Genomic DNA, 27998 nt, shown 5'->3' with positions numbered 1-27998 from the left:
GTAGGGTGGGCAGATGAAAGAGGGTGGGCACAGAGCTAGGAGGGTCGGAATATGAAGGAGAGGGTGGGCACAGAGATAGAAAAGTAGATAGATCAAGGAGAGGGGGGGGGGGGTATATAAAGCAGAGGGTGGGCAAATACAGCAGCTAGTAGGGTGGAAATATAAAGAAGAGGGCAGATACAAAACTAGTAGGGTGGATAGGTGTAGGAGAGGGTGGGCAGGAAAAAGCATAGGGTGGGCAGTGAAGGATAGGCGGGCACAGGTTTGGTAGGGTGAATAGATGAAGGAGCGAGTGGGCAGATGAAGTTGGTAGCTGGCACAGAGCTGGTAGGGTGTAGATGAAGGAGAGGGTGTGTACAGAACTAGTAGGGTGGGCAAATGAAGGAGAGAGGGTGGGCATATGAAGGACAGGGCAGGCTCAGAGGTACCCGCAGATGAAGCAGACGGCAGGCAGAGGTGGTAGGGTGGGAATATGAAGGAGAGGGTGGGCACAGAGGTAGAAAGGTGGATAGATGAAGGAGATAGGGTGTGCACATACCTCCCAACATTTCTGCTGGTTATCGCGGCGGGGGCGTGGCCTACCGGAAATGGGCGTGGTATATAATCGCTGCACTAACGCGAGGCCACGCCCCCGTTTTTTCGTAGCTAGTAGGGTGGATAGATAACGGAGAGAGGGTGGGCGGATGAAGCAGAGGGTGGGCACACAGCTAGTAGGGTGTAGATGAGGAGAGGGCGGGCACATAGGTAGAAGGGTGGGCATATGAACCAGAGGGTGGGCGCAGAGCTAGTACAGTGGCCATATATGCGGAAGCACAGATGGTAGCAGCCATTATTTCTCTCCCTGCCTACAGGGGCACGGCTCGCTGATGCAATGCGGCCCTTTTGGCTGTGACTTGGGAAGGAGGCGGAGGGACAGGAGGGGATGCTGCAGCCGCCTCGCTGCTGTTAGTCAGCCCTTCTGCTCCCCCCTCCTCCCCTGGAGGCAGTGCCGGCCGGTCCTGCTGCTTGTCAGGAAGGAGAGACTCCTCCGATGCTCTGCTATCATGGGCTCTGCCGTGCTGCTGATGCTGCTGGTGGCTGTGCTGCTCCTCAGCAGCTCCTGGGGATCCTACCTGCACAGCACGAAGCCTCCCATCAACCACACTCCCGTCGTTGGTAAGAGCCGGTGACATGGGGCCATTACTGGGGGCCCGGATCCCTGCTCTCCGCCTCATGCCGGGCACCCACAGCTATTCTTCTGTAATGCTGTAACTGGCACCTAAAACACAGCTAGGCAGAGGCTTGTGGGCATGCTGCGACTTCTCGTTCTACAGCAGCACTGCAGTATAGTCTGGGGGCAGGGGGCGGTGTGTGACCGATGGATTGTGGCCTCTCCCACCCTCTCCCTGCATTGGGCTGTGGTTACACATGAGGGAGGAGGGGATGGATTTGGGGGCAGGAGGTAGTGAGTGTAAACACTGGTAATGTCCCTTGCACAAGTGCTATTACCCTGCTAGGACATATGTTACAGTCCTCCTGTGTCCTATGTGTTACTGACTGTCCTATGTATGTTATGTTACTGGCCTGTGTTACTGTCCTATCCATGTTATGTTACTGTACTATGCTACTGGCCTGACACCTACATTATGGGGCCCAGACACGGGCTTGAGATGCAAGTTTCCGAGCACATCGCATAGCACATAAAGTATCGCATCTAGTTCAAAACTCACGCTGCTTTAGCACATCGCATGTGTTTTGAACTAGATGTGATGCAATCTAGTCCAAAAGGCACGGTGCACATCGCATTAGACCCAAAGCTGGCCATAAACTAGTGGGATTTGGCCACTTTTCATTCGATTCTGACGAAAATTCTGAGAAATGGGATGAATTGCATGTGCTTAACATCCCATCAAATCCGATGCGTGCTCCCATGCGCATCACGTTGGAGATCGGACCTGCTGCACGTAGGATGAATCAGAATTGCAGGCATCCGGTGCGCATTGTGGCTGTTCTTAGCATTTGTGATACAGATGTAGCCCCTGTCATCTTTGGCCAGGGCTCGCCAGAGCCTCCCCTCTGACGAGCGCCGTTGGACAGGGGCCACACTGAACTGGGATGCGCGTGCTTCTCACGGGCACGCGCGTCCCAATCCTCCATCAGCGGGGCAGCGGCATTCTGCCCGTCTCCGCTTCAAGGACAGGGTTAGGGGGGGGGGTCAGGGCGGCGAGGGGGACCGGTGGCAGGGAAGGTGGCGGGGACTCTGGAAGTTCCGTTGCCACTGGGTCAGGCCACCAGGCGCGCCACCAGGCGCGCCACGCGGCGGCTGGCGAAGTATCGCCAGCCCCTGCAAAGTTTAAGCCGGCTCTAGCTGTATATTGCATGCAATTTGCCTAACATAGCCATATTTGCCAGCCCCTGTAGTATAGCCCATCTGATAAATTGCATGTAAAAATAGCACATCAAGTGCAAAATCAGATGGAAGGACTCTCGGGAGCTGCCGGAGAAGTTCCAGGAAAATCAGACATGACTTGAGGCTAAAGGGGTGTACATGCCAATGCATAGCCCCGCTAAGTCAGTATCACCTAGCAAGCAAGGCAAATTGTCAGTGCAGCTAGTTTAAATCGTTAGTCAACATCGGCCACCAGTTAAAATCGCACCTTGTGTTAAGATAAGTCGTAGTAGCTTGTCGGGGGACTTTAGCCCTGGTCGGGGTAAATGACTCTATAGGTTGTGTTGTGATCGCTGTGTCAGTGTGGACTGATAGCCAACCACAGTCTGGAAACATTCACTTGGATTTGTCTGTGTAGACTGGCATTTCTTGGGCAGAACCTGTGTTTACATTACATTCAGTTCATTAGGAACCAGTGATTATACTGAAGCACATTATGACTAATATTCATCAGGCCTGACAGGACGTACTGGTTTTACAGAACTGTATTAGTGTCACCAGTGCACAAAATGCATCCAATTGTGTGAGTGTCACCGGAGTCACAAAGGGCCTGTTTCAGACCCATTCGCTGGCTGCAAATTTGCTGCCTGAGCGATCATCGGACAACCGTGCATGGTACGCAGTGCGCGTGCTATCCGTCTGAGGGCAGCGGGTGAAGGCCAGTCTACTCTTAACTCCCAGGGTGATTAACACCCATCAGGCATTTGGGGGCGTTACGTCGGCACTTCCAGGATGTTCCGTGGCCGTTAGGAGGGAGGGCCGATGAAATCAGCGTCCTCCTTCTCCCCTTGGCCTTTGCACTACTGAGTGTGTCTAGACTGACTCAGCACTAAGAGAAAGGGGAAAATCATTGGATGGAGAAAGATTTTACCTGCGTGTACAGCTGCGACCGCTGTGTGTAGCCGCTAACACAGATTGCCTCCATTGTGTGTCACCATTGACAAAAAAGTGCTTCCGCTGTGAGTGACAGACATGCTGTGAATCAAAATATTTTTAACGATAATAAATAGTGTTTGCCATTAGTTTGAATTGTGCCTCAGCTAATCCTGCAGATGAAAGACACCTAAATCCTTGCCCAGGAAGTACCATGGTAGATGACTAAAGCACCTTGCAATATGTAGGCAATGTGGACATAGCTGCTGATGCCTATTGTCATAAGGATTTCCATGGATCTTTTTTCCTTTAATTCTGTAGAGTCGTGGAATATACTGCACTGAAGGACATTTAGGAACTGGGTAGACACATAATTAATCATTTGCTGTAGTTAATGCAACAGGCAAAATCTTCCGTTGGCCTAACGAGGTGCAGTCACTGGGACTACAAGCATTAGGCTGACAGCAGAGAAGCCAATCCAGAGGCATTTTTTCAATTGAATTTTGGATTGAAAAATACTCAATTCCATGATCTGCTTCCTTAATAATTTTTTTTTAAAAAGCCCCGGCTTACAGGTGTGCGGCCGGGTGGGCAGTGCTGCCAAGAGTGAGGTGGGTGGCACGGCTGTGTGACCTGTGCACCGTGACCTCTGACCATACTGCGCAGAGCTGCACAGTTGGGGACGGGAGAAGCCAGGCAGTGTCTGAGTGGGTGCTGAGACACTGCCTGGCATTAAACCGCGCATGCACATCCCAACTCCAATCACGGGATTCAAATCCTGGCAATTTTGGGACCAAATCCGGGGATCCCGACAATCCTGGGATTGGCCACCCTAGGCGACATGCATTAGGTCGACAAGGTCATTAGAGCGACACACGCATTAGGTTGACATGGAAAAGGTCAACATGAAACATGTCGACATGTTTTTTTTTTTTTTTTTTAAAGATGTTTTTTTCATACTTTACTATCCAAGTGGACAGGACTGAGACTATAATAGTGTGCGAGGCATCGTGCCCGAAGCATGGCGAGCGCGTGCGAGCCATGTGAGGGGACACGGTACACTTATACGGTGTATATGTCGACTTAAGGTGACATAGTCAACAAAAAAACATGAAAAACGCATGTCGACATTTTCCATGTTGACCTAAAGCTTGTGCCGACCCAATGACCATGTCGAATTAATGCATGTCGACCTAGTGACCCAAGGTGCTGTTAGGTCATTTTTGAGGGGGGAGTGCAGTGTAAAGTAGACTTTGTTGGATGTTGCCCTGCTGTTGCTGGTTGTGAAGGGGCTCCCGTAGCAGTTCAGACTCCCAGAAATGTAGATCCGCCACTGACTATACATATAGGTGTCCGCTCTGTGACATTCCTCGTAATTCTATATGTAGAGAGTCTAGCGTACAGTTGCACTACAGTATATGGAAATCTGTCCCTTAAATGGTTTCAGGTGAAAACAAGTTTAGCAGGTTTTTAATCTGTCATGGAGCGGTGTCAGATTGTTTGAGGTTTTTCCACTGCTACCTTGTACAACAAGTCTGAAGTATGTACAGATTTGTTACTGGAGCATAAACAAATAGCAGATATGCTGCTGCCATTGTCACCATATTCTTTTCCTCATCTCTCCAGCGAACAGTCTTCGACCATTTTTGGTATTACAATAACATGACGATAGGGAGACTGCTGGTACTGCAAACAGAACACTGACAAGTGCAGATATACAGTCGATGCAGCTCAGATTCTTCTGTTAGTAGCGTTACAGCAGCTGTTACGCAGCATTCTGCTTCTTCTGTCTCCAGACGTGTTGGCAAGAAAAACTAGAAAACCCGCTAAAGGTAGAAAATAAGAAATATATAGTATTGTCCGTTACACGGGCCATATGTGTACTGTTTGTGTTTTCTTTAAATACAACAAATATACAAATAGCACAAATACAACAAAAGTTCCTAAGTAATACAAAACCTTTTAACAGTTACAAAAATAAATCAGTAAAACCACTTTCAGACAGAAAAGTCTGAAAATCCCGTCAATTATCCGGGTCATTTTGGCGGGAGCAACCTGACCCTCTTTACATAAAAGAACAAATTGCCGGGTTTCAAATTTCTACCCGGTATTTTGCTGAATAACACAGGGATTTCTTCTGTGTGAAAGGGTCAACCTAGGTCGTAAATCCCGGGACCTCGACCCTGGTAAATTCCAGGGTTGGAGACCCGGGATTTACGACCCTGGTTGGCCAGAAAAGGACCCGTGTTATTCACAAAATTACCGGGTAGAACTACTTCACTCGGTAATTTTTGTTTTCTGTGTGAATGGGGTATCGGTGAATGAACAGTATTAGGTTTAATGAATTAAACTGAGCTTTAAACTTTCTGGACTATCAGAACAAGTATCTGATAGGTCACATACCCAGACACATTGGACCCTAATTCAGATGTAGTGATTGTTTTTCAATCTTGTTATTTGCAATTGTAATTATATGCTAATATGGGCAGAAACTTACCTGAGCAGAGCGACGCCCACTGCTATTGCATCATTTCCATCAGACTGCGTACAACTGCTGTACATCAGTACCACAATCACGAATCGGTTCATGATGCAGAATCTGAGGGCCTCTCAAGATGCACAGTATAAGGTGCTCTCCTGGGGTGCAGAGGACTCTCCAGTAGCAATAAGATCACAACTGTTATGCACGCCCAGAAAATGCCATCTGAACACTCATCACACATCTGCGGCTTTCTATCCACTCTCTGTTACCACCCCCAAATGGTGTCTACCTGTCCCTCACTTTGTAAACCTTTCCTCCAATTACTGCTGATGGTCACTGTGACCCAAAGGAATGCGCAGGGTTTATTTACTAATACGGGAGTTATAATTCAATTGGGATGTTGCTAAAGGGAACCATTGAGATTTTATCTAATATATTCTAGAAGGTGCTAAATAAACAAGAAGTAGATTCTAATTGGTTTCCCATAGCAACATCCCATCTGATTAAGAATTCCCTTCCTAGTAAATAAACCCCCACATCTGGATTTGGGCCATTGGTTATTCACTGGACTTGTGTGTTCATTTGTGTATTCATGTACAGTCACCGGTAACTTCTGCACTTCTTCTCTTTTTAAAATCTAATGTCAAGTTGGCTTTAAGTATTAGTTGCTTTGATCATTTAAGTCTTCTGTATATTTTAATTGGCAATACATTTCTAGTTACTTGTTTCCTAGCACGGCACCCATCGGGTCCCATCGCATACCTTAAGTTAAGGTATGCGATGGGACCCGACCGACCCGATTTTGGGCTTTTTTTAAGGTTTCCCGACAAATGTAAAATCGGGTCCATTGCATGCCATTATAATGGCATACAATGCGATGGACCCGATTTTACATAGGAACCAATGTTAAATTGCCCATCATACCCGATTTTTCATTGTATACCCACCCTGATGGGTAATGTGTATGTAAAATGCCCCCACCCCCATTGTTAATGCCACCCCACGATAACCGCCAACCTAAGCATGGCGAGCGGCGGCGTTACCCGTCCTACCACCTTTTCATACCCCCACTATCCACGTCGGCGTGGAGTTGATTTTATATAGTGTGGCGAGCGCAGCGAGGAGACGCGCATTACAAGAAAAAAAAAATAGTGTAATGCCCCGCTCCCTCTCCCCTGGTACTTGTCAGCAACACACAGAGGTCCGGCAGTGGGGATCATGCAATGTGCTGTGGGGTCCGTTCGGCGAATGGGATATCACGGTGGGATCCCTGCGGTAGATGGGAACTAGTAGCTCTACTAGTTCCCATCTACCGCAGGGACCCCGCCGATGATATCCCATTCACCGAACGGTCTCCACAGCACACTGCATGATCCCCACTGCTCGGACTTCTGTAAGCTGCTGACAAGTACCAGGGGATGGGGGGGAGCAGGCTCTGCTGCAGCTCCTGAGATTCTGGTGCAGCAGCATCCAGGAGTTTTTTTGCAGGTTTTTTTTTTGCAGTATTAGCTCCATAAGACGCACACACTTTCCCCCCCACATTTTTTGGAGAAAAAGTGCATCTTATGGTGCTAAAAATACAGTATATAAATATTTGTCACTTCACTCTGGTTACCGACAATGTCCTAAGTGTGCTTTATAATTGGTGTTTCTTCCCAGCTCTCTAAGTAGGTTATTAATCAGTCCACTGGATCTCGCCATAAATCAGAGGCTGTTATTGTGGTAAATCACCACCGACATGATTACTTCCTGTAAATTACAATCGCTGGCAAAACTGTCTCAAGATCAACTGTTGGATTTGTTAGTCATCATTATTCATTTGTGTAAACAGCTTACCCATGCATGACACGTGGAGCTCCCATTAACTGTAGCCTTGCCTTTTACAGATACGCTAGCAGTAGTCTCATTCCTGCAGGGATGACTTGCATTATTCATAGTCCCATATATCAGCCAGTCATTGCACTTAATACTCATTAATAGCAAACTATTAATTATTTACAAACTTTTACAGAAGTTTTTTTTTCACATTTAAAGTTCACTAACAGTTCTGTTAAATCTTATTTTCTTGAATAGTCGTATTATTAAATGTATAGCCACTATCTCGTGTGTCTCTTCTGGAAATGATGCTAGTTCCTTAAACGACCACTTATATTGAACTACCAATAACTGTAGTTTTCACATTGCATTGTTTTGCCAATAGTACAAGCCGTTCTTCTGTCAGCCATTGCTGATCCTTTTAGTGGGATCTCTTTGTAGGAAAATTACGATCTCAACTTTATCTTGCATGGGGCGTACTATTCCCACCATGGTGGGAATCAAACCCATGACCTCAGCGCTGTGAGGCGGTAATGCTAACCATTACACCGTCCATACTGGATGGTGTAATGGTTAGCATTACCGCCTCACAGCGTTGAGGTCATGGGTTTGATTCCCACCATGGCCCTAACTGTGTGGAGTTTGTATATTCTCCCGTACTTGCGTGGGTTTCCTCCCACAATCCAAAAATATACTGGTAGGTTAATTGGCTCCTAAAAAAATACACCCTAGAATGTCTGTGTGTGTACTTGTGGTAGGGAATATAGATTGTAAGTTCCACTGGGGACTTATGTGAATGGCCAAAAATGTATCTGTAAAGCACTGTGGAATATGTGTGCGCTATATAAATAACTGTTGTTGTTGTTGTTGATAATGATAATAATGTGTTCCCTTACGCAATCTCATTTTCTCATAGTGCATCTCCATTTTCTATGCAGGTGTATTAGCGCAAGAGACACACTTTCTCAACCTGCTGCACCTTGGCCGTTCGTATATTGCTGCATCTTACGTGAAGAATCTTGAATCAGCTGGAGCAAGAGTAATCCCTATAAGGTAACAGTCCTTTGTCCTACCATGTAGTCAATGACAACTTTATCAGCACAGGGATATTCGGTACTTGTGTATTATCACGGCGCTCACTACGGCATTTGTGTAGTGGGCTATTCAGGGTAGTGAAATCGCATTGCATGCCATTATTTGCCTATGTTATGTATTGACTGCTCTCTGTCAGTGAATACATGAAAAAGATAGGGTGCGATAAAAAATCGCATCGCATGCCATTATTGTATGGCATGTGATATCCCATCACATGCCATACAATAATGGCATGCGATGCGATTTTTTTATCGCACCCTATCTTTTTCATAGCTATTTTTAAACGAACCCTATCTTTTAATGTTCTGATGGGATAAATAATATTGCCATTTAATGTGCTATACAATTAAATGACATATAATGTCATTTATTTAGGCCCCCCCCACTATCCACGTCATCCCGAAGCGTAGTGAGCGCAGTGAACCCCGCGAGGGGCAGCAGAACGCGTCCGTCCGACCTTTTCATACCCCCACTATCCACGGCGGTGTGGAGCTGATTCTATATAGTGTGGCGAGCGCAGCGAGCCACTGAGCCTGAAGCATGGCGAGCGGACGCATAATACATGTAACATAATACGCTGCGCTCGCCACGCTTCGGGATGATGTCGATACTGGGGGGGGGCTAAATAAATGGCATGATATGTCATTTAATGGTATAGTACATTAAATTTCATTATAACCGATAAAATTGCATTGCATCACAATACAATAATGGCATGCAATGCGATTTAACTATGTCTACGTACGTAGAGAATTCAGGCGCCGTGATAATACACAAGTAGCGGATATTCTCCTAACTGGCAGAATGTTTGTGGTCCCACTCTTCCCTTGGTTCTACATGTAGTATTGGGTTTTAGTCTTCCAGCACATTCTATATACTGAAGCATAACAGAGCAGTACTTTGCAGTGATGGTTTTTAGCCTCGCCAAACAATCACATTTTCAGTCGGAACCATAAACCTGTATACAAACTTGTATGTGGGTCTATGGGTCTTGAAATTTAGTCCAGAAAGTAGAATTCGGCTGCACTCTTTATGTAGGAGGCAGACCATTAAAAATGTGCAAATAGCCCAGAGATTATTGTTTTTGTGTTTTGGGTATGGATCATTGGATCGACATGCAGGATGGTCGACATGTAGGAAGGTCAACATGGTTATTAGGTCAAAACAAGCAGAATGTCAAAAGGTCGAAATGGGGGGGGGGGTTGTCCCAAATTTTGAAACCGTCGACATGCACAATGAAACGTAGCACCACGTCCCCCCCCGCATGGCTTGCTGCGCTCGCCATGCTTCGGGCACCGTGGATGGTAAGGCATGAAATACTGTCTGTCGGCTCAAATAAAGTGAAAAACCCCATGTCGACCTTTCTCATGTTGACCTATTGCTTGTGTCGACCTAATGACCCTGTCGACTTAACCCATGTCGACCTTCATGACTGAAGTGGGATCATGCTTGTAAACCTAGTGACCGTATCCTGGTTTTTTTCTCACATCAGTAATGTTTCTTAAAAAATTAAACATTTTATAGGAAGGGGGTAAAGAGATAAAAGAGGGAGAACAGGTAGCACAAAGTAATAGGACAGCACAATCCTGGGGGAATTTTTCAATCGAAAAATTTAAAAATGCTGAACCTCAGGATTGGCTTCCCTAATAAATAAAAGCATACTTATATGGGTGCATGCGTCCAGGAGATGGGCAGGTGGGCTGTGCCGCCAGGCTGGTGGGCAGTGAGGCTGGGAGCCGGATGGTGCGGCCTGCGCAGCATGGTCTCTGACCATGTCACGCTGCGCGAGCCACACAGCAGGGGATTGGAGAAGCCAGGCAGTGTCTAAGCATGTGCTCAGATGCTGCCCGGAATTGGACCTGCCAAATTTTGGGGCCAAATACCGGGATACCACCAATCCTGGAACTGGCTACCCTAATGAGAGGATGAGAGACAGAATTTTGCACCATCTCCTAGTGGAAATTAACTACTTTGTGGAATACTTTAAAGGGGGGGGGGGTTAGTAGTAGAGGTTGTTTCCATGATGGAGCTGGTGCAGCACATGTGCTGCGATCTCTGAGTAAATATCTTTGATTGAGTTGAATTAAGGTACAGTAGGGTGGGCATGTAAAAATACGGTGATGGGGTGAGAGAGGCCTAACACCTTATTAATTAGTAAAAAAAAATCTGCCCAATAGGTCTGGAGAACAGGACAGGGCAGGACTGGAAGATATCAAATGAATGACCCAGCTCTCCACATTGTCTCTGACAAAATTTAGAACATGTGGTCCAGAGTGGGTGTAGTCTATCGAGGGGTAAGGTATAATGTATTGAATAATTTAATAGGCCACTCTGAATGATTTAGGGACATACAGAAAGATAAAGTATAAATTTGTCCCCATTGGACTTCTGAGAGAGAAATCCTGAGATCTTCCAAACCCCCCCCCCCCCCCCCCCCATCGGTTCTGACCAGTAGATTTACAAAACTGACAATAAATCTAAGAGTGTTTTATTACCAACAGGAAATGTCACTTTTACTGTTGCTGGAACTTGCACGTGCCACTACAGCTGAGGTCAGAGGATCAGAATCCTATAATTCGCTGGATACATTTGAAACCAGTGTTGAACTTGAAAATAGTGAAATAATTCAGACTGGGGGAGTGAAAATAGTTCCTGAATTTGGTGAAAGGAAAGCAAAATAGCACCATCTAGAACAGTGATTTTCAACCTTTTTAATTGCGGCACACTAAATGAGATTTTAAAATTTCCAAGGCACACCATGAGATCCCCACGGGGTAAAACACATTGCCCCCCACAGGAAAAACAAACAAACCTATTGGCCCCCATATAAAAAAACTCACTGGTCCCCACAGGTAACAAATAAAAAATACATTGTCCCTTTACATAAGAAGAGACCAGTAAATAACCGTTGAACTGGTGGTGGCTGTAAACTGGTTTGGGCATCTCTAGATCTGGGGGCACACTTGAGAACAGCTCAAGGCACACTAGTGTGCCATAGCAGAAGGTCACTCATTGTCTGTAGACCACAAGCACACCAGTGAGTCAGGGGAAGATTAGGCATTCATTTGGCAATGGCTCACAACGAAAGAGCGGAAATTAGAGGTCAAAGATCTCCAAGCAGTGTGGGGTTTATTTACTAAGAGGGGAGTTCTATTGAAGATGGGATGGGCAACTCGCCACTAGATTTTCGCCCAATTGGAATGACCTATTGTTTAAAAACTGTCCTGTCCGTGTGTGGACATATCGATGTAATGCGTGTACCCACTGCATCTTGCTTGCTGTCTTGCATCGTTTCGTATGTAGTAGTGATGAACTATGTGCTAATGATGTTTTAACGTTTTCAGCAAATCCTCTGATCGTTTGCATAATCCTTCTGTGTGTGTGCATAATTTATATTGGCCGGGAGTGTTCTGGATTGCAAGGGATATTGGGTGACAGATTTGATTGTTCAGAAAATTGTGCCATGTGTGGGCATATTTAGACACCTGGTTGACTTACTTCTCCAAACCCCTACTTCACTGAACTTACACATTAACAACCTTAACCAGACTCTCCAACCTGCAATAATGAGGCTTAGAATATTTGACATCAAGGAGCAAAATACATTTTAAAACTGTTCAATTATTGTGTTGTATTAAGAAATCTTAGTTGTTCTGCACAAAGGGGCTTGGTGTCATATTTAATCTGTTCCGAATTTTGGACATCTGCAGTTAATTAACTTGGTACTAATTTGGATCTTTTCAGGATCAATCTTCAAGAGTCAGAGTATGTGAAGATCTTCAATTCAATTAATGGGTATGTCTAGAACACATCTGACTTAAAACTTTCTGTGTGGAACATGGTTACAAATAATGGGGCAGATGTATTAAGCCTTAAAAGGAGATAAATTCAAGTGTGATAAAGGCCCTTATTCTGGTTGGTGCGGTGTTTGCCGCTTGCGGTCGTACCGCCGATGTTTTTCGTCTGCGCATGTGCAGAGGTCACTCTGCGCATGTGCAAGCGGTTTCGCCGTACGTTTTTTTTAGACGCCGCACAGGGGGCGGAGAGGGGCGTGAGGGGCTACTTAGCCTCATTACCCTATGCATACGCCCCGCGTTTCATGGGCGTTCCCATGCAAACGCTGGGCGTATGCATGGTAATAAAGCCGTGACGCATGTGTAGGGGGCGGGCATCTGACATCGCCGGATGTCAGCTGCCCGCCCCCATACATGATTTCATACGGACAAGTGTCCGTGTGGTCTAGGGTGTCGGGAGCTGGTGGAGCATGCGGCCCTACATTCGATGTTCGGCGACCATCGAATGCAGGGGCTGCTCCCAAGATGGAGGAGGCGTATCCCCGTCCACTTTCATGCGGACCGCCACATATCCGCGTACGGACGGAGGTGGCGATCCGTATGGAAGGCGGGGATTCGCCTGCACGGTCCTGGCCGCATATTCTGATCTGGCCGCACAGATCAGAATAAGGGCCAAAGAGAGATAAACGTCCAGCCAATCAGCTCCTTACTGACTTTTTTCAAACACAGCCTGTAACAGGGCAGTTGGCAGGTGATTGGCTGGATGTTTATCTCTCCTTATCACCCTGGCATTTATCTCTTGTTAAGGCTTAATACATCTGCCCCAAAATGTAAAATTATCCTTAAAGATGACTCCCTGGAATCCCATTTTGGACTTTTATATTGGGGCATTCTACAGAAGAGGTAACTTTTAAAAATCTTATAGCATCTGCTGGTCTCAGACCACCATACCTGCCCCTTGGTTGCCATGGCAAGCTCATCACTGCATCCTCCTGCTGGGCAACAGTAGAGAGTTCATCTCAAAAAGTATCACCCACCTGTTTGCAGAAAGACGGTCATGCTGAAGCCTGGGCTCTGGGAAGCGGAGTCTTCCCTTTACTCACCCTCCATAGGAATTGTGATTAATCTGCAGCACCACATCCCTTTCAAATGCCCTTACCCCATCATCCAGTAGAGTCATGGGTGCCCCCTGCTGATGGCTGAAGTATAAGGAGAGATATTTTATTATAGTAACTCCAAAACTTTTTTTTTTTTTTATGTGTCTGTTTTTTGTTCTCCAAATTTTCAGGGTTTTAAATGATCATTATTGTAAGTCAGGTTTAAATTGCTCTTATTTACATCATTTAGTATTAAGAAAAATGCAAATTTGGGGACATTTTGGGGGAATTTTTTTTCCCCCAGTTGGTGGTTAAAACCTAACTTGGGGTCCTGTTGCCAAGCAGGGATATTAGAAGTAGAATAAAATCTCATAATCAATATTACAGTGATTTTTGTTGCTTATTTAAATTATATGGCCGTAATCCAATTGCCAATGTTAATGTACTTAGTCGGGGTAAAATAGCCAATAGTATATGGCACTATCCAATTCTAGCCCATTTTTTATCATGCAGTAAATGACACGTTTTGGGTGGTAACAAATAGGATTTCGAATAGGTTCCCAGACCCATGCATTACTGAGCAAAAGCAGGTCGCCGGTAGCTGCCAACCGTGGATGGTGCTTCCGGCGCCTGAGGCTTATCGGTCCTAATTGGCTTATTCCATTAGTTGGGATACATTACCGCAGCTAATTGGATACTGACCTATTATTTTGGCTTCATCAATGTGCACTGAGATCAGTGATTTTCCTTTTCCCTTTTACGCACACTAAAACATATTGTTGCTTATTATTTTATCCCCCCCCCCCCCTTTTTTTTCTGTACAATTGACCTATTCCATTTTAATATGTTACTTCTTAGGATTCTTATTCCTGGGGGTGACGTCGATCTTCTACATTCTGAATATGCAAGAGTGTCCAGGATATTCTATGACCTCGCCATAGCGGTAACTTTATTTGTAAATTTTGGTCAAAGTTATCAATTTTTTTTTTTTTATCTCCATCATAATCTGAAATATCAGAAATGTAATTCTGTGTATATTGGGCCTGATTCAGGTTGGCTGTATATTCTGTGCCTAGCGAGCACCGTAACGCAACCCCGCTGAACAGCCGCCCAAATCCCTTTGCTGGCATGCGAGGGGATGTGGCCGCGAGCAGGAGAAATCATTCGATGGTCGGCCTGCGTTTGGAAATAAGTCCGTCTAACCTGACTGTTATTTCCTCCGCAGATCGCATCATGTGATGTCCACTGCCCCTCCCATGCAGGCTTCAAGCCACCTGCGTTCCCAGGGTAACGCCCAGCGTTTTCATGGAGACGCTGGGCGTTCCTCTGATTCTGCCCCCCTCCCTCCCCTGCCCGTGTGATACTTGCTGAAGGTGTTCGCACAGGGGGTCTGCACTTACGCATTTACGCACATGCGCAGACCTTACACCATCGGAAAAGGGGCCGAATTCTGACCCATACGAATGGGTCTGAATCGGCCCCATTGTTTTTATGTAGCATTAATAATTATTTTTTTCCCCTGTATTAGTGTTTTTGAAAAAAACAAGTCTGCAAACTGTGTGCATCATTAACCCCTTCAGTGCCCTTTTCCAGGATTGCCACGTTCTCCCCCTCCTTGCAGTGCCGGGCAGCGCAGCTGAGCTGAGCGATGAGCTTTGCTTCAGCCGCTGCCCGACCCTGTCTCCTTGCTGTGTGTGCGGCATGACCTCGCTAACGTCACACAGCCGGGTTGCCCGGGGGCAGGGCAGGGCCGGGCAGCGGCTGATCTAGTGCACAGCAGCGCTGCCCGGCCCCAGGACACTCGGCTGTGTTTTTTTTTTTTTTTTTTTTAGGGAGCACTCTCCCCAAAAAACCTGCCCTGTGCATACCTCCCAACTTTGAGGATGTGTGTGGAGGGACGCTGGTGTGCGCCCGGATTTTTTTTTGGGGGGGGCTAGCGGGGATGGTGTGTGGCCTATACTCGCAAGGCCACGCCCACGGTTTTGCCGATGTGGGGGCATGAATAAACGCTGTGCTCATGCACACAGAATCTATTCAGGGGTGACCACCGCGGGACACTGCCAGCCCCGGTACGCGGGAACGTTCCCAAAACATGGGACATTCCCACGGAAAGCGGAAAAGTCCCGTGTTGGGAGGTATGCCTGTGGGGAACACTCCCTAAATTATAAAATAACACCACTGAAGGGGTTAAGACCTGTAGATTTACTTCTCTAATATCATACAGTTTCAAGCCTTGGTTGATCAAATTCTTCAAAGAATAATGTAAAATATTCAAAATCCAAAACCTTGTTATCTGTGTACAGAACGACGCCGTGTAATCCCTGTTACCATTAGAATGTGTCAGAAACATTAGAACAGGATCTAGTTAAAAGTTGGTGAAACTATAAAACAGGATTTCTGTTCCACATCCGCTGTGTAAGTATTTACACAAATAACAAGACTTTATGAGTTTTCCTGCACGGTGCACAGGGTAAAGGATCCAATAAAGTGCGTAAGCACAAAATGGAACAGACAAATGTACTAAAGGTCTATACACACTGGGCGATTATGCCCAGCATGTGGAAGTTTGTGTGGTCTTGCGCTTTAAGTTTAAGCAGCTCCTGTATTTTTAGTTATAGAATTCGTTGGGGGGGGGAGGAGCGCTCCACTCCCCCCCCCCCCCCCAACGAATTCTATGCCCAGCATTTATCAGGGCTGTGGAGTCGGTAGATAAATGGTCCGACTCCGACCCCGACTCCTCATACGGCTAACCCCGACTCCTCGACTCCGACTCCTCTGTATTAATATGCAAATGTATTTGATACATTCCTTGAAGGAAAGAAAGGCAACATACATATTATTACTACAGAAACTAGAGGCTGGAAAGCCAACAGTCTACTGTATTGAACAGTTTAAGCAAAGGACAAACACAATGTTTGTCCGCTGGTTTGCTTGCTCGTCACCGTTCAATTACCGAATCGTTACTGGCGACGAAAAATGGTGCCTGCACATCAATATGAACCAGCGTAAGGAATGACTTAGCCAAGGTAAACAAACGACCCCGCGCATGAAACAAGATCTTCATCCGCGCAAAAAGATCTTGTGCGTATGGTGGGAGAGCTTGTTTGAATTAATTTTTCGAGTTATTGAACATTGGAAATAAGTTGTAAACTACAAGGGAGAATACATTTATAAGTATTGGTGCTCCGAATTGTGCGTTGCGTGCCATATAGTGAAGCACATGAAAAGCATGCTTTTTCATGGTCACTTAACGTGTTCGTTTTGCGGGTACGTGAGGCACTGCATGCATTGGTCTTTATTCTTAAAGTAGAGAAGTCATTAATTATAATTTTCGGAGTTGGAGTCGGTGCATTGTTTGCCGACTCCGACCCCAGGTACTCGAAATTTGCTCTGACTCCTCGACTCCAACTCCACAGCCCTGGCATGTATGGAAAGAGATGATTGCTATCATCGCTTGGGGGGGGTAGCTCAGTGAGATGAGCAGCTTTCCCGGCTATGACGCTGGAGCGGGGCTCACACACTGGGCGGCTTTGAGCTCTAAGCCGCTCAAACTTGCTGTTTTGAGCGGCTTTCGGCTCAAAGTTGCCCAGTGTGTATGGGCATTTAGTTACATATGGCAGAGCAAATATTCCATGCTGTAATTATGCAGATAATATAGAGGTGAGAGAACCCTGCTTGTGAGAGCTTACAGTCTAAGACAGGCATAGGCAATCTGGCTTCCAAGCGGTTGTGAAACTACAAGTCCCACCATGCCTTGCCACAGTTTTGCTATTAGTGAGTGCTAAAAGTGTGGCACGGCATGCTGGGACTTGTAGTTTTACAACATCTGCCTATACCTCAACTGGGACGACTATAGGGGGAAACCAGTTATGGGAAAATGGGACAGGTTGTCGTGGGTGTGGTTCATAGGGTCAACAGTATCTAGGTTGATCCAAAAAGGTCAACAGGCACAAAGTCGACATATAAAAAAGGTCAACATGAGTTTTTCAGCCTTTTTGGTTTTACATTTGAGCTCTTGGACCCCAATTCTTGTCCCACGTCCCCTCGCAGACAGACTTGCATCCTTTATTCTGATGTTTTGTGTGGTGTTAATAATGTACATTTTCCTTTTCTCTCAGGCGTATGACAAAGGGGACTACTTTCCTATATGGGGGACATGTTTAGGGTTTGAACAACTGACCGTTCTCACAAGTGGAGAACTCCTCCTAACACTGACCGATACAGACGACGTATCATTGCCTCTAAACTTTACTAAAGGTATGTATCATAGCTGTACAGCACGCTGTAAAGTACACTAAAGGTCCGCACACACTGCACGGTATGCGAGACAGCCGATATCACTGACCATATCGGCAGCGCCGCAAAAATGAACGACTTGTGGCTAAACACCAGATGATATTGTTAACTATATCATATAGTACCGCCACCGGTACCCTGCCGAACATGCAGTCACTAGCGATATCGTCAGATTGGACGGCATGGTCAGACAATCGGGTACAGCATACCGTTAACGATCCGCAGGAGCGCACATTAAGTGGATATCTTTATCATGCATATCATTCATGCAGGTCGTATAGTGGGCACCCAGATTGACATTTCAGGAGATAATAGTATATATCTTATAAGAAATGAATATTGCATTGTTTGTTCCTTCTCTAGATGCAAAAACCAGCAAATTATTCAGAAATATTCCAGGACCCGTGTACACGGCTCTCTCCAAAATGCCTATAACTGCGAACTTCCACTTCTGGAGTCTCTCTATGCAGGTACATACATGTAGCTCAGATCAGGGCCTTTTACATTCCAGGTAACAAACACTGTACAGGTGACTCCTCTGGTGCTGGGCTCATTATTACACTTACATATTGCACATGTTGTCCTGGTAACTTCTAGTTAGTGACGGCTGTTTGGTAGCTACAGTATGGCCCTTATTCAGATCGCTTCGCTCAGACGCATGCACGGGCCGAAGCGAATATAACAAACCCCACCTAGCGAATGGATCTTCCGCACCACATATTCGCACACCAAATTCGGCCGCTCGGCATGCCAACGGATGTTTTATGTGTGTATCCATTCGCATGCTTGTGGAAACCTCCCCCATCATTCGATGGTCAGCGACCATCGAATGATGGGGAAAGCGCTCGCCCATGCACGAGTGGTCTAGACCACTCGTACATATGAATGAAGAAAAGGAGGTATATGGGCGGGCAGCTGACATCCGGTTAAGTCAGCTGTCCACCCCCCGCACGCACGTCACGACCGCATTTCCATACGCAAGCCCTACGTTTTCATCGGAACGCCCATGGAACGCAGGGTGTGTGCATATGGTAATGACCCTGATCAGGCCACAACGCCCCTCTCCACCCCCTGCTCGGAATGCCAGGAGCGAGCACTCGGCGACCGGACTTCTCGCTGAGTTCACACGCTCCCTGCATACAGATATGTGCAGAAATGGTTCTACGTATGCTTATACGCACAACATAGGTACGCTGCCTGAATTCACGTCCGAGCGAAGCGATCTGAATAAGGGCCTAAGTCCGCTAGTTTTTATTTTTCCCACTAAAAATCTTTGTCTAATAATAATTCTTTCATAACTACTCATATACTTCATTGCTGTCACTAATGTTTTAGTTTATTATTAGAATAGTTGTTACTATTTACCTGCACAGGTGTCATATTATGATATGGAATGGCACACTGGAGGGATTTACATCTCTCAGACTTTATCGGCCAGATGAAATCAGCGAGGACAGCTCAGGGTAGCGTAGATACCGGTTAATGTTCACCTCTGACTCTGGCTATGAGGACCACAGCTAGCAAAGACCCACACGGGACTATGACAGCAATCCATTCCAAAGTACTCAGTGGTTTGCAGCAAGGAGAGCTGCAGAGCACTAGGAGTGGGGTGTAGGAGTTGGGGTACGAGAGTAAAAAAACATTCCCTGAAATCCTATATTAATATACCAAAGGATATTATACTTAACCCTTTGTGGTTATCGCCAACATGCAGGCTCCTCATTCCTTCTACACAGAACAGCCAGGCATTAACGTGGCCGTATTATGCTGCAGATGTAACATGTGCAGAGGGAATTAGATTTGGGTGAGTTATTTTGTTTCTGTGCAGGGTAAATACTGGCTGCTTTATTTTTACACTGCAATATAGATCTCACTTTGAAGTAAAACCCCGCCCAAATCCAATTCTCTCTGCACATGTTACATCTGCCCCACCTGCAGTACACATGGTTTTGTACATTTGAGATTGAATTTGCCTTTGCGAGTGAACCAGAATAAGGGCCTCAGAGTGCTAAGTTCTGCAATCAGACCCAGTGATGCTCTATACTACAGCCAGGAAAATAAGAGTCCGTCATTTACCAGTCAGATAATACCCTAAGATGAGCTCCTAAATGTCATTGTGTGGTCTGAAGTACATTCTTGAATTGTATTACTTATACAGCACATGCATACGGGTGCCGGACACGGTCCCGACAGTCATTTACCCGATGTCGGGATCCCGACTGTCAAAACTCCGACAGACGGTTGCCCGACGGCCAGCGGCTATTCTCCCTCGTGGGGGTCCACGACCCACGTAGAGGGAGAATAAAATAGGTGGCGAGTGTAGCGAGCCACCATGCCCGCAAGGGGCTTTGTTGCGCTCACCATGCTGTCTGAGTCCGGGCAGTCGGGATCCCGAGGTCGGGCTAATGACTGTCAGGATCCCGACTGTCGGTACCCTATACCACACCCATGCATACAGATGTGTCCATATACATCTAGCCATCTCACGCATTAAACTGCCCTTCTAGTCTCGCGCCATGCCATGGTGTGCCCCAGTACCGCAGAGCAATTTTGCATGCAGCTATTTCCGTTATAGTGTGTCCTTTTTTGCAAAACTATGTGAACAGGATGCACAGACCTTTATATCTGTGTGTGATGTATCGGCTGCGGTCGCACACAACTGCTAGTGTGTCCTATTCGCACCGATTTGTGAATAAGATGTATGTAACGGAAAAAGTTGCACGCAAAGCACGCTTGGTGCTACTGAGTCATGGAACTCGCGTGGTCTGTGTATGTGGACACATCTCTATTTTGCATCTCTTTTAATATGGAAGCATATAAATTGATGGTAGATAAGAACAGTTTGGCCCATCTAGCCTGCCCTAAACATATACAATGCACGGTACTTGTTTCCTAGCACGGCCACAATCGCGGGCATCGAGTGTCATTTTTAGTGGTCTGCGACGCGACCGACGCGATGCCCCCGATTTTCCCATTGAAATGCATTATAAAAAGTCAAAATCGCGTCGGTCGCGTCGTATGCGGCTAAAAAAGGCTTAAATGGTCCAGACGCGATGCCCCCGATTTCCCCATAGGGAACAATGTTAAATGCCTCAATTTAGCCGCGATGCCCCCGATTTACCATAGGAATCAATGTTAAATGGCTCAATTTCACAAAATCATCATAGGGACCAATGGTAAATGGGCCAGAAACCCCCAAAAACACCCCTGAACAGTGAAATGTCACCACAAAAGTATTTGACGCCACCCCACGATCAACGCGAACCCGAAGCGTAGGGAGCGCAGCGAGCCCGCGAGGGGCGGAGGTACGCGTCCTCCGACCTTTTCATACCCCCACTATCCACGTCGGCGTGGAGTTGAGAATAGAATAGTGTTGCGAGCCACCGAGCCCGAAGCGTGGCGAGCGCACGCGGATACCTTCACAGGTAAACGCGTCCCTTCGCGGGCTTCACAGGTATCCGTGTCCCCTCGCGGGGCTCGCTGCACTCGCCACGCTTCGGGCTCGGTGGCTCGCTGCGCTTGCCACACTATTCTATTCTCAACTCCACGCCGACGTGGATAGTGGGGGTATGAAAAGGTCGGAGGACGCGTACCGCCGCCCCTCGCGGGCTCGCTGCGCTCGCCACGCTTCGGGTTCGCGTTGATCGTGGGGTGGCGTCAACTACTTTTGGGGGGACATTTCACTGTTCAGGGGTGTTTTTGGGGTTTTCTGACCCATTTACCATTGGTCCCTATGATGATTTGGGTAAATTGAGCCATTTAAGATTGATTCCTATGGGAAATCGGGGGCATCGCGGCTAAATTGAGGTATTTAACATTGTTCCCTATGGGGAAATCGCACCCGATTTTTTAGTGCATGCGATGGCCGCGATGCCCCCGATTTTTTTCCTCACGATGCCCACGATCATGATCGTTGTGGCCGTGCTAGGAAACAAGTACCCAATGCACACTTACACACTAGGGTTTTTTGTTGTAAGCCAATTAAACTACCAGTATATTTGGAGTATGTAAGGCAATAGGATTATTGGAGAACCCACATATGCACAGGGAGAATATACACACTCCACACCAGCAGTACTGTCCATATGATTCTGCTTGTCTATTTCTAATTCTAGATTGCTTATTTTCCCCACCGTCTGTTTTATTTAACAGAATTTTACAGCAAATGATAAACTGAAAAACTTCTATCATGTTTTATCTACAAACTCTGATGGTACTACGGAATTTATATCTACATTTGAAGGTAATGACTGGACTTTGTGAGAACCTGATGTTTATTTGAGGCATTAAAAAAAATGCAGTTTGTGTCTCCAACTGAGGGGGATATTCAATCTCCCGCAGCCATCTCCCGACGTGGGATATGGCTGCGGGGCACTATTCAATGCTGTTTTCCCCGACAGCATTGATCAGGGGATCTCGGCAGAACGAGCCCGACTTCACAAGCAGTCGGGCTGGTTCTGCCGAGAATGGCTGGGAATTGACGAGCTCCCGGCTGCAGCTCGCCTCTTCCCGGCCGCAGCTCACGGCCACGCCCCCTTCTTGTCCCGCGAACTATGAATCCCGCCTGCAAATTCTTGGTCAAGCAGACCGCAAATGGGACAGGATCGCGGCTGTCGGGCCATCTCGACAGCCGTGACCCAACATGGAATACCCCCCTTAATCTTTTTCTGTCTCTTGTGGCAGACGGATAAGAACTGGGGAGGATCACTATATATAGAAACTTGATTACCTGTGTTTGGCCAATTATAAATGTACATTTTCTGCTGTAAACTTTTTGTTTATTAAAAATTTAAACTAGGAAAATATTCTTTCTTGATGATATTTCTCATTTTAAGGAACAGGGTTGGATGGGACAGTATATATTATATTTATTTATGTATTTAATACATTATTATTATTATTTTTTATTTTATTTTTTTGTGTTGGGTGTATTTATATATATATATATATATATATATATATATATATATATATATATATATATATATATATATTTTTTTTTTTTTTTACAGTTACATTGTTCATTGTTATGATAACATTGAATTATCCATAAGATAACTATTCTTGATGTTTTTGTTTTTTATTCCTTTTTGAAATGTAAATGCCTTTCTTTAAAATAATAAAATTACTCTATTGAAAAAAAAAAAATTAAACTTTTTTTCTTTGTATTATGAAGTATATTTTGTCTTTAAATAATTTAAAAATAATTTTGGCAATGTGTTCACATGACCCAAAATACATGAAAAGTCTTAAGGTCACCTTTGGTCAAAACAGGGCAAAGGTCACACTATAGTGCACTATTTCTATTAGTCTTAACATTTGTGCAGTTTTCACATTTTGACATACTGTACTACGGATGTGTCCATTTTCATCTTGTTTTCATCCACCTGAGTGAATGTTGATGGCCAGAACCAGGGCTGCCATCAGATTGTTGGGCCTGGGACTGACAGAATAGGCAGGGCCCCCCCTTCCCTTTCTCGAATGCCTGGTGAGACCTCCGGTGTCCTCAGCACTGGCCCACACTACTCAACAGTGATCTTTGTTTATGACAAATTATACTTTATAAACTCCGGTCCTGGGCCCCCTTTCTGTCTGGGCCCAGGGCTGTAGTCACTGCAGTCCCCCCCTGATGGCTGCCCTGGCCAGGACATATGCAATGAATAGCCTCCTCATAATTTTTATCCCCATCCATTCCATTCTACAGGTGGTATCATCAAGTCAAGCCCATGCTGACTGTCATCACATGTATAATATCCCCTGTACCATACACCTACAGTCGTCATTATTGTCATTGTGGCCTGATCTCACCCATCACTTCATCACTTTCTGTTGTTCTCTTGCTAAACTGTATTTTGCTTGATGTCTCAATCTTGTCTCTCTCTCTTTCTGATTTGATTGCTCCCCACGCAATCGTACAGGGGAGCGATGTTTAGCGACATGTATGCGCATGTGCAGCCGCTTGGTGTGAGTGGGCCTGTCAAACTGCTTGTTCACCATCCCGTTTGCACCTAGCACGGGGCGGTGGTGGCGAGGGGTCGCGCCCATGGGAACGCCCAGCCTTTTGTAGGAGTTCCTATGTAAATACACTCATGATGCGGGCAGCTGACCTCAGTGGATCAGCTGCTCGTCCGCTTCCTACACAGGGCGCTTCCAGATGGAAGACACCAGAGAGGTGTCTTATATCTGCGAGCGCTGTAGTAATCATTCGATGGTCGGCGACAATCAAATTATTTCCTCTATCTCTTGAACTTGTTGTCTCTTGTTCCACTTTCCCTTTTTTGTTTTCTCTCTTTCATGTTCTCTTTTTCTGCCTCTTCCTCTATCCCCACATCCCCCCCCCCACGCACACACACACTTACTTCTTGAAGGTGAATGTTTTGCAATAACAAACTATATCTTGCAGCCCGAAATTACCCAATTTATGGAGTCCAGTGGCACCCAGAAAAAAATCCATTTGAGTGGAAGAAAACCTCACATATATCACACACGGCTGAAGCTGTCCACGTGGCTTTTTATATGGCAGAATTTTTTGTTAAGGAAGGTAAGAACATCAGAATGAGCCACCTTGATCTAAGTGTACGATGCATGTGTGTGTACTAATGAAGGCTGCATGCGTGTGCGCTAATGCAGAATGCATGCTACACGTGCATGGACTAATGCAAGCTGCCTCTTTGTCTTTTTGCCCAGTTTATTAGGTGCATTTATCTGTCCCATGCAATTCAGGACCACATCCTTTGTACAGAAAGACATGTAGTAGGATGCTTGCAATTAGTCAACTAACACCTGAGAAATGCAATTATGCAAAATCTAGGGGATATAATTATTCTAATCAAATAATTATAGAGAGCGCACTGAATTAAGCACAAATATTTATTAAAAAACAATAGATGAAAAGCTCATATAAACGATCACAATTATTTAATAAAATATAACAATAAAATCAATATGATATGAAATAGTTATAGACCACTGGGCAATCACTGATGCCCCACACAATGCTATATGAATAATGTCCAGTTGCTCTTACCCACTAAGGATGATGTTATGTCCAGTAGCGGGGAACTTGTAATTGAGTTTGATGAGATATGAGAAGACAAAGTCCATCCAGTAAGTTTATGGAAATACGTGCTGTTTCATTGGGGGGGGAAAAACGGAGGGGGATTTGTAGAGATGAAAAGGTGACTCGCAGAGCAGCCTCGCTGTTGGAAATAGATGTATCTGTGCTACAACTGGCAGATGATGGTAATGAGCCGGGAGCACTCCATAGTGAACCAGCGGCGCGGCTAGGTGTATGTTGGAGAAGTCTGTCTCATCTACCACCGTGACGTTCTGGGGAAGAGAGCCAACGGTGGGAGTGACGGAGTACCTGCCGCACTTGGTCTCGGGGTCTGGAGCGAGTCACACCTCTCGGGGGAGCCTGTGGATGGTTATTATGCAAAATAGATAATGATAAATTCAAAATATGCTGGTGCTATAAAAGTAGATATTAATAAATTACTAATTAAAATATAGGCCTCTTCCTTCCAAACTGTAATGTTATAAATATAGGCCCATTTCTTCATACTGTAATGTGGTTATATAGCCCTGTCGTCAATAATGTAATGTTGGGATATAGCCCATTTCCATCATAATGTAATGTTGGGATATAGCCCATTTCCATCATAATGTAATGTTGGGATATAGGCCCTTATTCAGATCTGATTGCAGTACAAATTTGTTCGGAAATGGGCAAAACCATGTGCACTGCAGGTGGGGCAGATGTAACATGTGCAGAGAGAGTTAGATTTGGGTAGGGTGTGTAGAAACTGAAATCTTAATGGCAGTGTAAAAATAATGCAGCCAGTATTTACCCTGCACAGAAACAAAATAAGTCACACAAATCTAACTCTCTGCACATGTTACATCTGCCCCACCTGCAGTGCACATGGTTTTGCCCATTTTCCAAACAAAATTGTACTGCGATCAGATCTGAATAAGGGCCATAGCCCATTTCCCTCATACTGTAATGTTGGGATATAGCCCATTTCCCTCATACTGTAATGTTGGGATATAGCCCATTTCCCTCATACTGTAATGTTGGGATATAGCCCATTTCCCTCATACTGTAATGTTGGGATATAGCCCATTTCCCTCATACTGTAATGTTGGGATATAGCCCATTTCCCTCATACTGTAATGTTGGGATATAGCCCATTTCCCTCATACTGTAATGTTGGGATATAGCCCATTTCCCTCATACTTGTGTGTTGGAATATAGCCCATTTCCCTCATACTGTAATATTGGGATATAGCCCATTTCCCTTTTACTGTAATGTTGGGATACAGCCCAATTCCCTTGTACTGTAATGTTGGGATATAGCCCAATTCTTCTTACTGTAATGTTGGGATATAGCCCATTTCCCTCTTACTGTAATGTTGGGATATAGCCCAATTCCCTTGTACTGTAATGTTGGGATATAGCCCAATTCCCTTGTACTGTAATGTTGGGATACAGCCCAATTCCCTCTTACTGTAATGTTGGGATATAGCCCAATTCCCTCTTACTGTAATGTTGGGATATAGCCCAATTCCCTCTTACTGTAATGTTGGGATATAGCCCAATTCCCTTGTACTGTAATGTTGGGATACAGCACAATTCCCTTGTACTGTATTGTTGGGATACAGCCCAATTCCCTCTTACTGTAATGTTGGGATATAGCCCAATTCCCTTGTACTGTAATGTTGGGATACAGCACAATTCTCTCGTACTGTAATGTTGGGATACAGCCCAATTCCCTCGTACTGTAATGTTGGGATACAGCACAATTCCCTTGTACTGTATTGTTGGGATACAGCCCAATTCCCTCTTACTGTAATGTTGGGATATAGCCCAATTCCCTTGTACTGTAATGTTGGGATACAGCACAATTCTCTCGTACTGTAATGTTGGGATACAGCACAATTCCCTCGTACTGTAATGTTGGGATACAGCACAATTCCCTCGTACTGTAATGTTGGGCTATAGCCCATTTCCCTCGTACTGTAATGTTGGGCTATAGTCCATTTCCCTCGTACTGTAATGTTGGGCGATACGATTTGGGCCCTTTTTGCCTGATTCCAGTGGATCAGGCCAAGAAATTGGGTGAAAAGTGCCCAAATCGTATGTGCCTAACCTCAGATTCCAATCCGATATGTGGTCCCACATATGAGGCTGCATGTGATTCCTTGGATTAGTGTATGGGGCCTTTAGACTATCCAGGAGATAATAGCAGAAGCAAAACATCAGGCGAGAATCGAGGTACAACCATGTGTTTTTCTTTATTTTTTTTTTCTCTCTGAAAAACTTTTTACAGCCCCTGTAGCTCTGCTTGTACTTTTTTTAACTGATAATCATTATTAAAGCATCTACACCATAGTGCAGTGTAGTGCAGTAAATAGTAATAAAATGACACACAGGACGTGGTGATTGTGCATATGACAGTCCAGGATTAGTGTGTTATGATGACTGCAGCAAGAACTTGGATAGAACTTGAATGAGCCATATTTGCTAGACAATGCACTTGTGTATACTATAAATAATATACTAATTACAGCATTTTTTATGTTTGCAGCCAGGAAAAGTCAACATCAGTACTCTGACGAAGATGAATCAAAGTATCCATTGATTTATAATTATTGCCCAGAGTACACCGGAAACAAATCTGTCTTTGAGCAAATGTATTTTTTCTGAAGCTTTTCCGATGTGCATATTGTGTGGTGCAGCCTGTGGTGAGAAGTTATTGCTAAGCACTTATTGTTATTTGCAGCAAATGCAAAAGCCTATAAAACGCACAATTCATTTTTCCTACTAATTCAGCGGAATTTGCAATACAGTCACCATACACATTCCTATATAACAGAGCGAGATGTTGATTTGAAAGGTCAAGCTTTACGTGTTACAGGTGTGGTAAAGTAATGGGAACACTGAATGTAAACTTCTATTTATCATACGCATTGTGGGAGTGTTCTATCGCCTAGCGAATGTATTTCTTGTGTCACTCCTAGAAGGGTCTTGTTACCATTAAATGCTGACTTGACACTTCAATCTCTTGTACTGTTTCTTATTAATACATTTTCACATATTGATTGTGGCCCCATAC

General features: G+C 45.3%; 1 protein-coding gene across 1 annotated transcript; it reads left to right on the top strand.

Annotated features, from left to right (window-relative positions):
- The first annotated feature begins 785 nt into the window (after positions 1 to 785).
- GGH (gamma-glutamyl hydrolase) lies at positions 786 to 27943 on the top strand. The gene is made up of 9 exons (XM_083187168.1): positions 786 to 1155; positions 8537 to 8651; positions 12438 to 12488; positions 14443 to 14527; positions 17703 to 17841; positions 18244 to 18350; positions 22033 to 22123; positions 24284 to 24421; positions 27471 to 27943. Exons 1-9 carry the CDS (start codon positions 867 to 869, stop codon positions 27587 to 27589), a joined length of 1134 nt encoding a protein of 377 aa, XP_083043294.1. The 5' UTR covers positions 786 to 866; the 3' UTR covers positions 27590 to 27943.
- The last annotated feature ends 55 nt before the right edge of the window (positions 27944 to 27998 follow it).

The sequence above is a fragment of the Crinia signifera genome, chromosome 5 (genome assembly GCF_055691185.1).
Source record: "Crinia signifera chromosome 5, ASM5569118v1, whole genome shotgun sequence".
Classification (NCBI taxonomy): domain Eukaryota; kingdom Metazoa; phylum Chordata; class Amphibia; order Anura; family Myobatrachidae; genus Crinia; species Crinia signifera.
This window is presented reverse-complemented; position numbering and strand designations above follow the sequence as displayed.

What these genes read in the sequence shown, in the direction of transcription:
- GGH (XM_083187168.1), top strand. Translation starts at nt 867, where the DNA reads ATGCAATGCGGCCCTTTTGGCTGTGACTTGGGAAGGAGGCGGAGGGAC. An exon ending in TCTATGACCTCGCCATAGCG is followed by an intron (nt 14,528 to 17,702) that starts GTAACTTTATTT and finishes CTTTTCTCTCAG; the next exon opens with GCGTATGACAAAGGGGACTA. An exon ending in AGAATTTTTTGTTAAGGAAG is followed by an intron (nt 24,422 to 27,470) that starts GTAAGAACATCA and finishes TTATGTTTGCAG; the next exon opens with CCAGGAAAAGTCAACATCAG.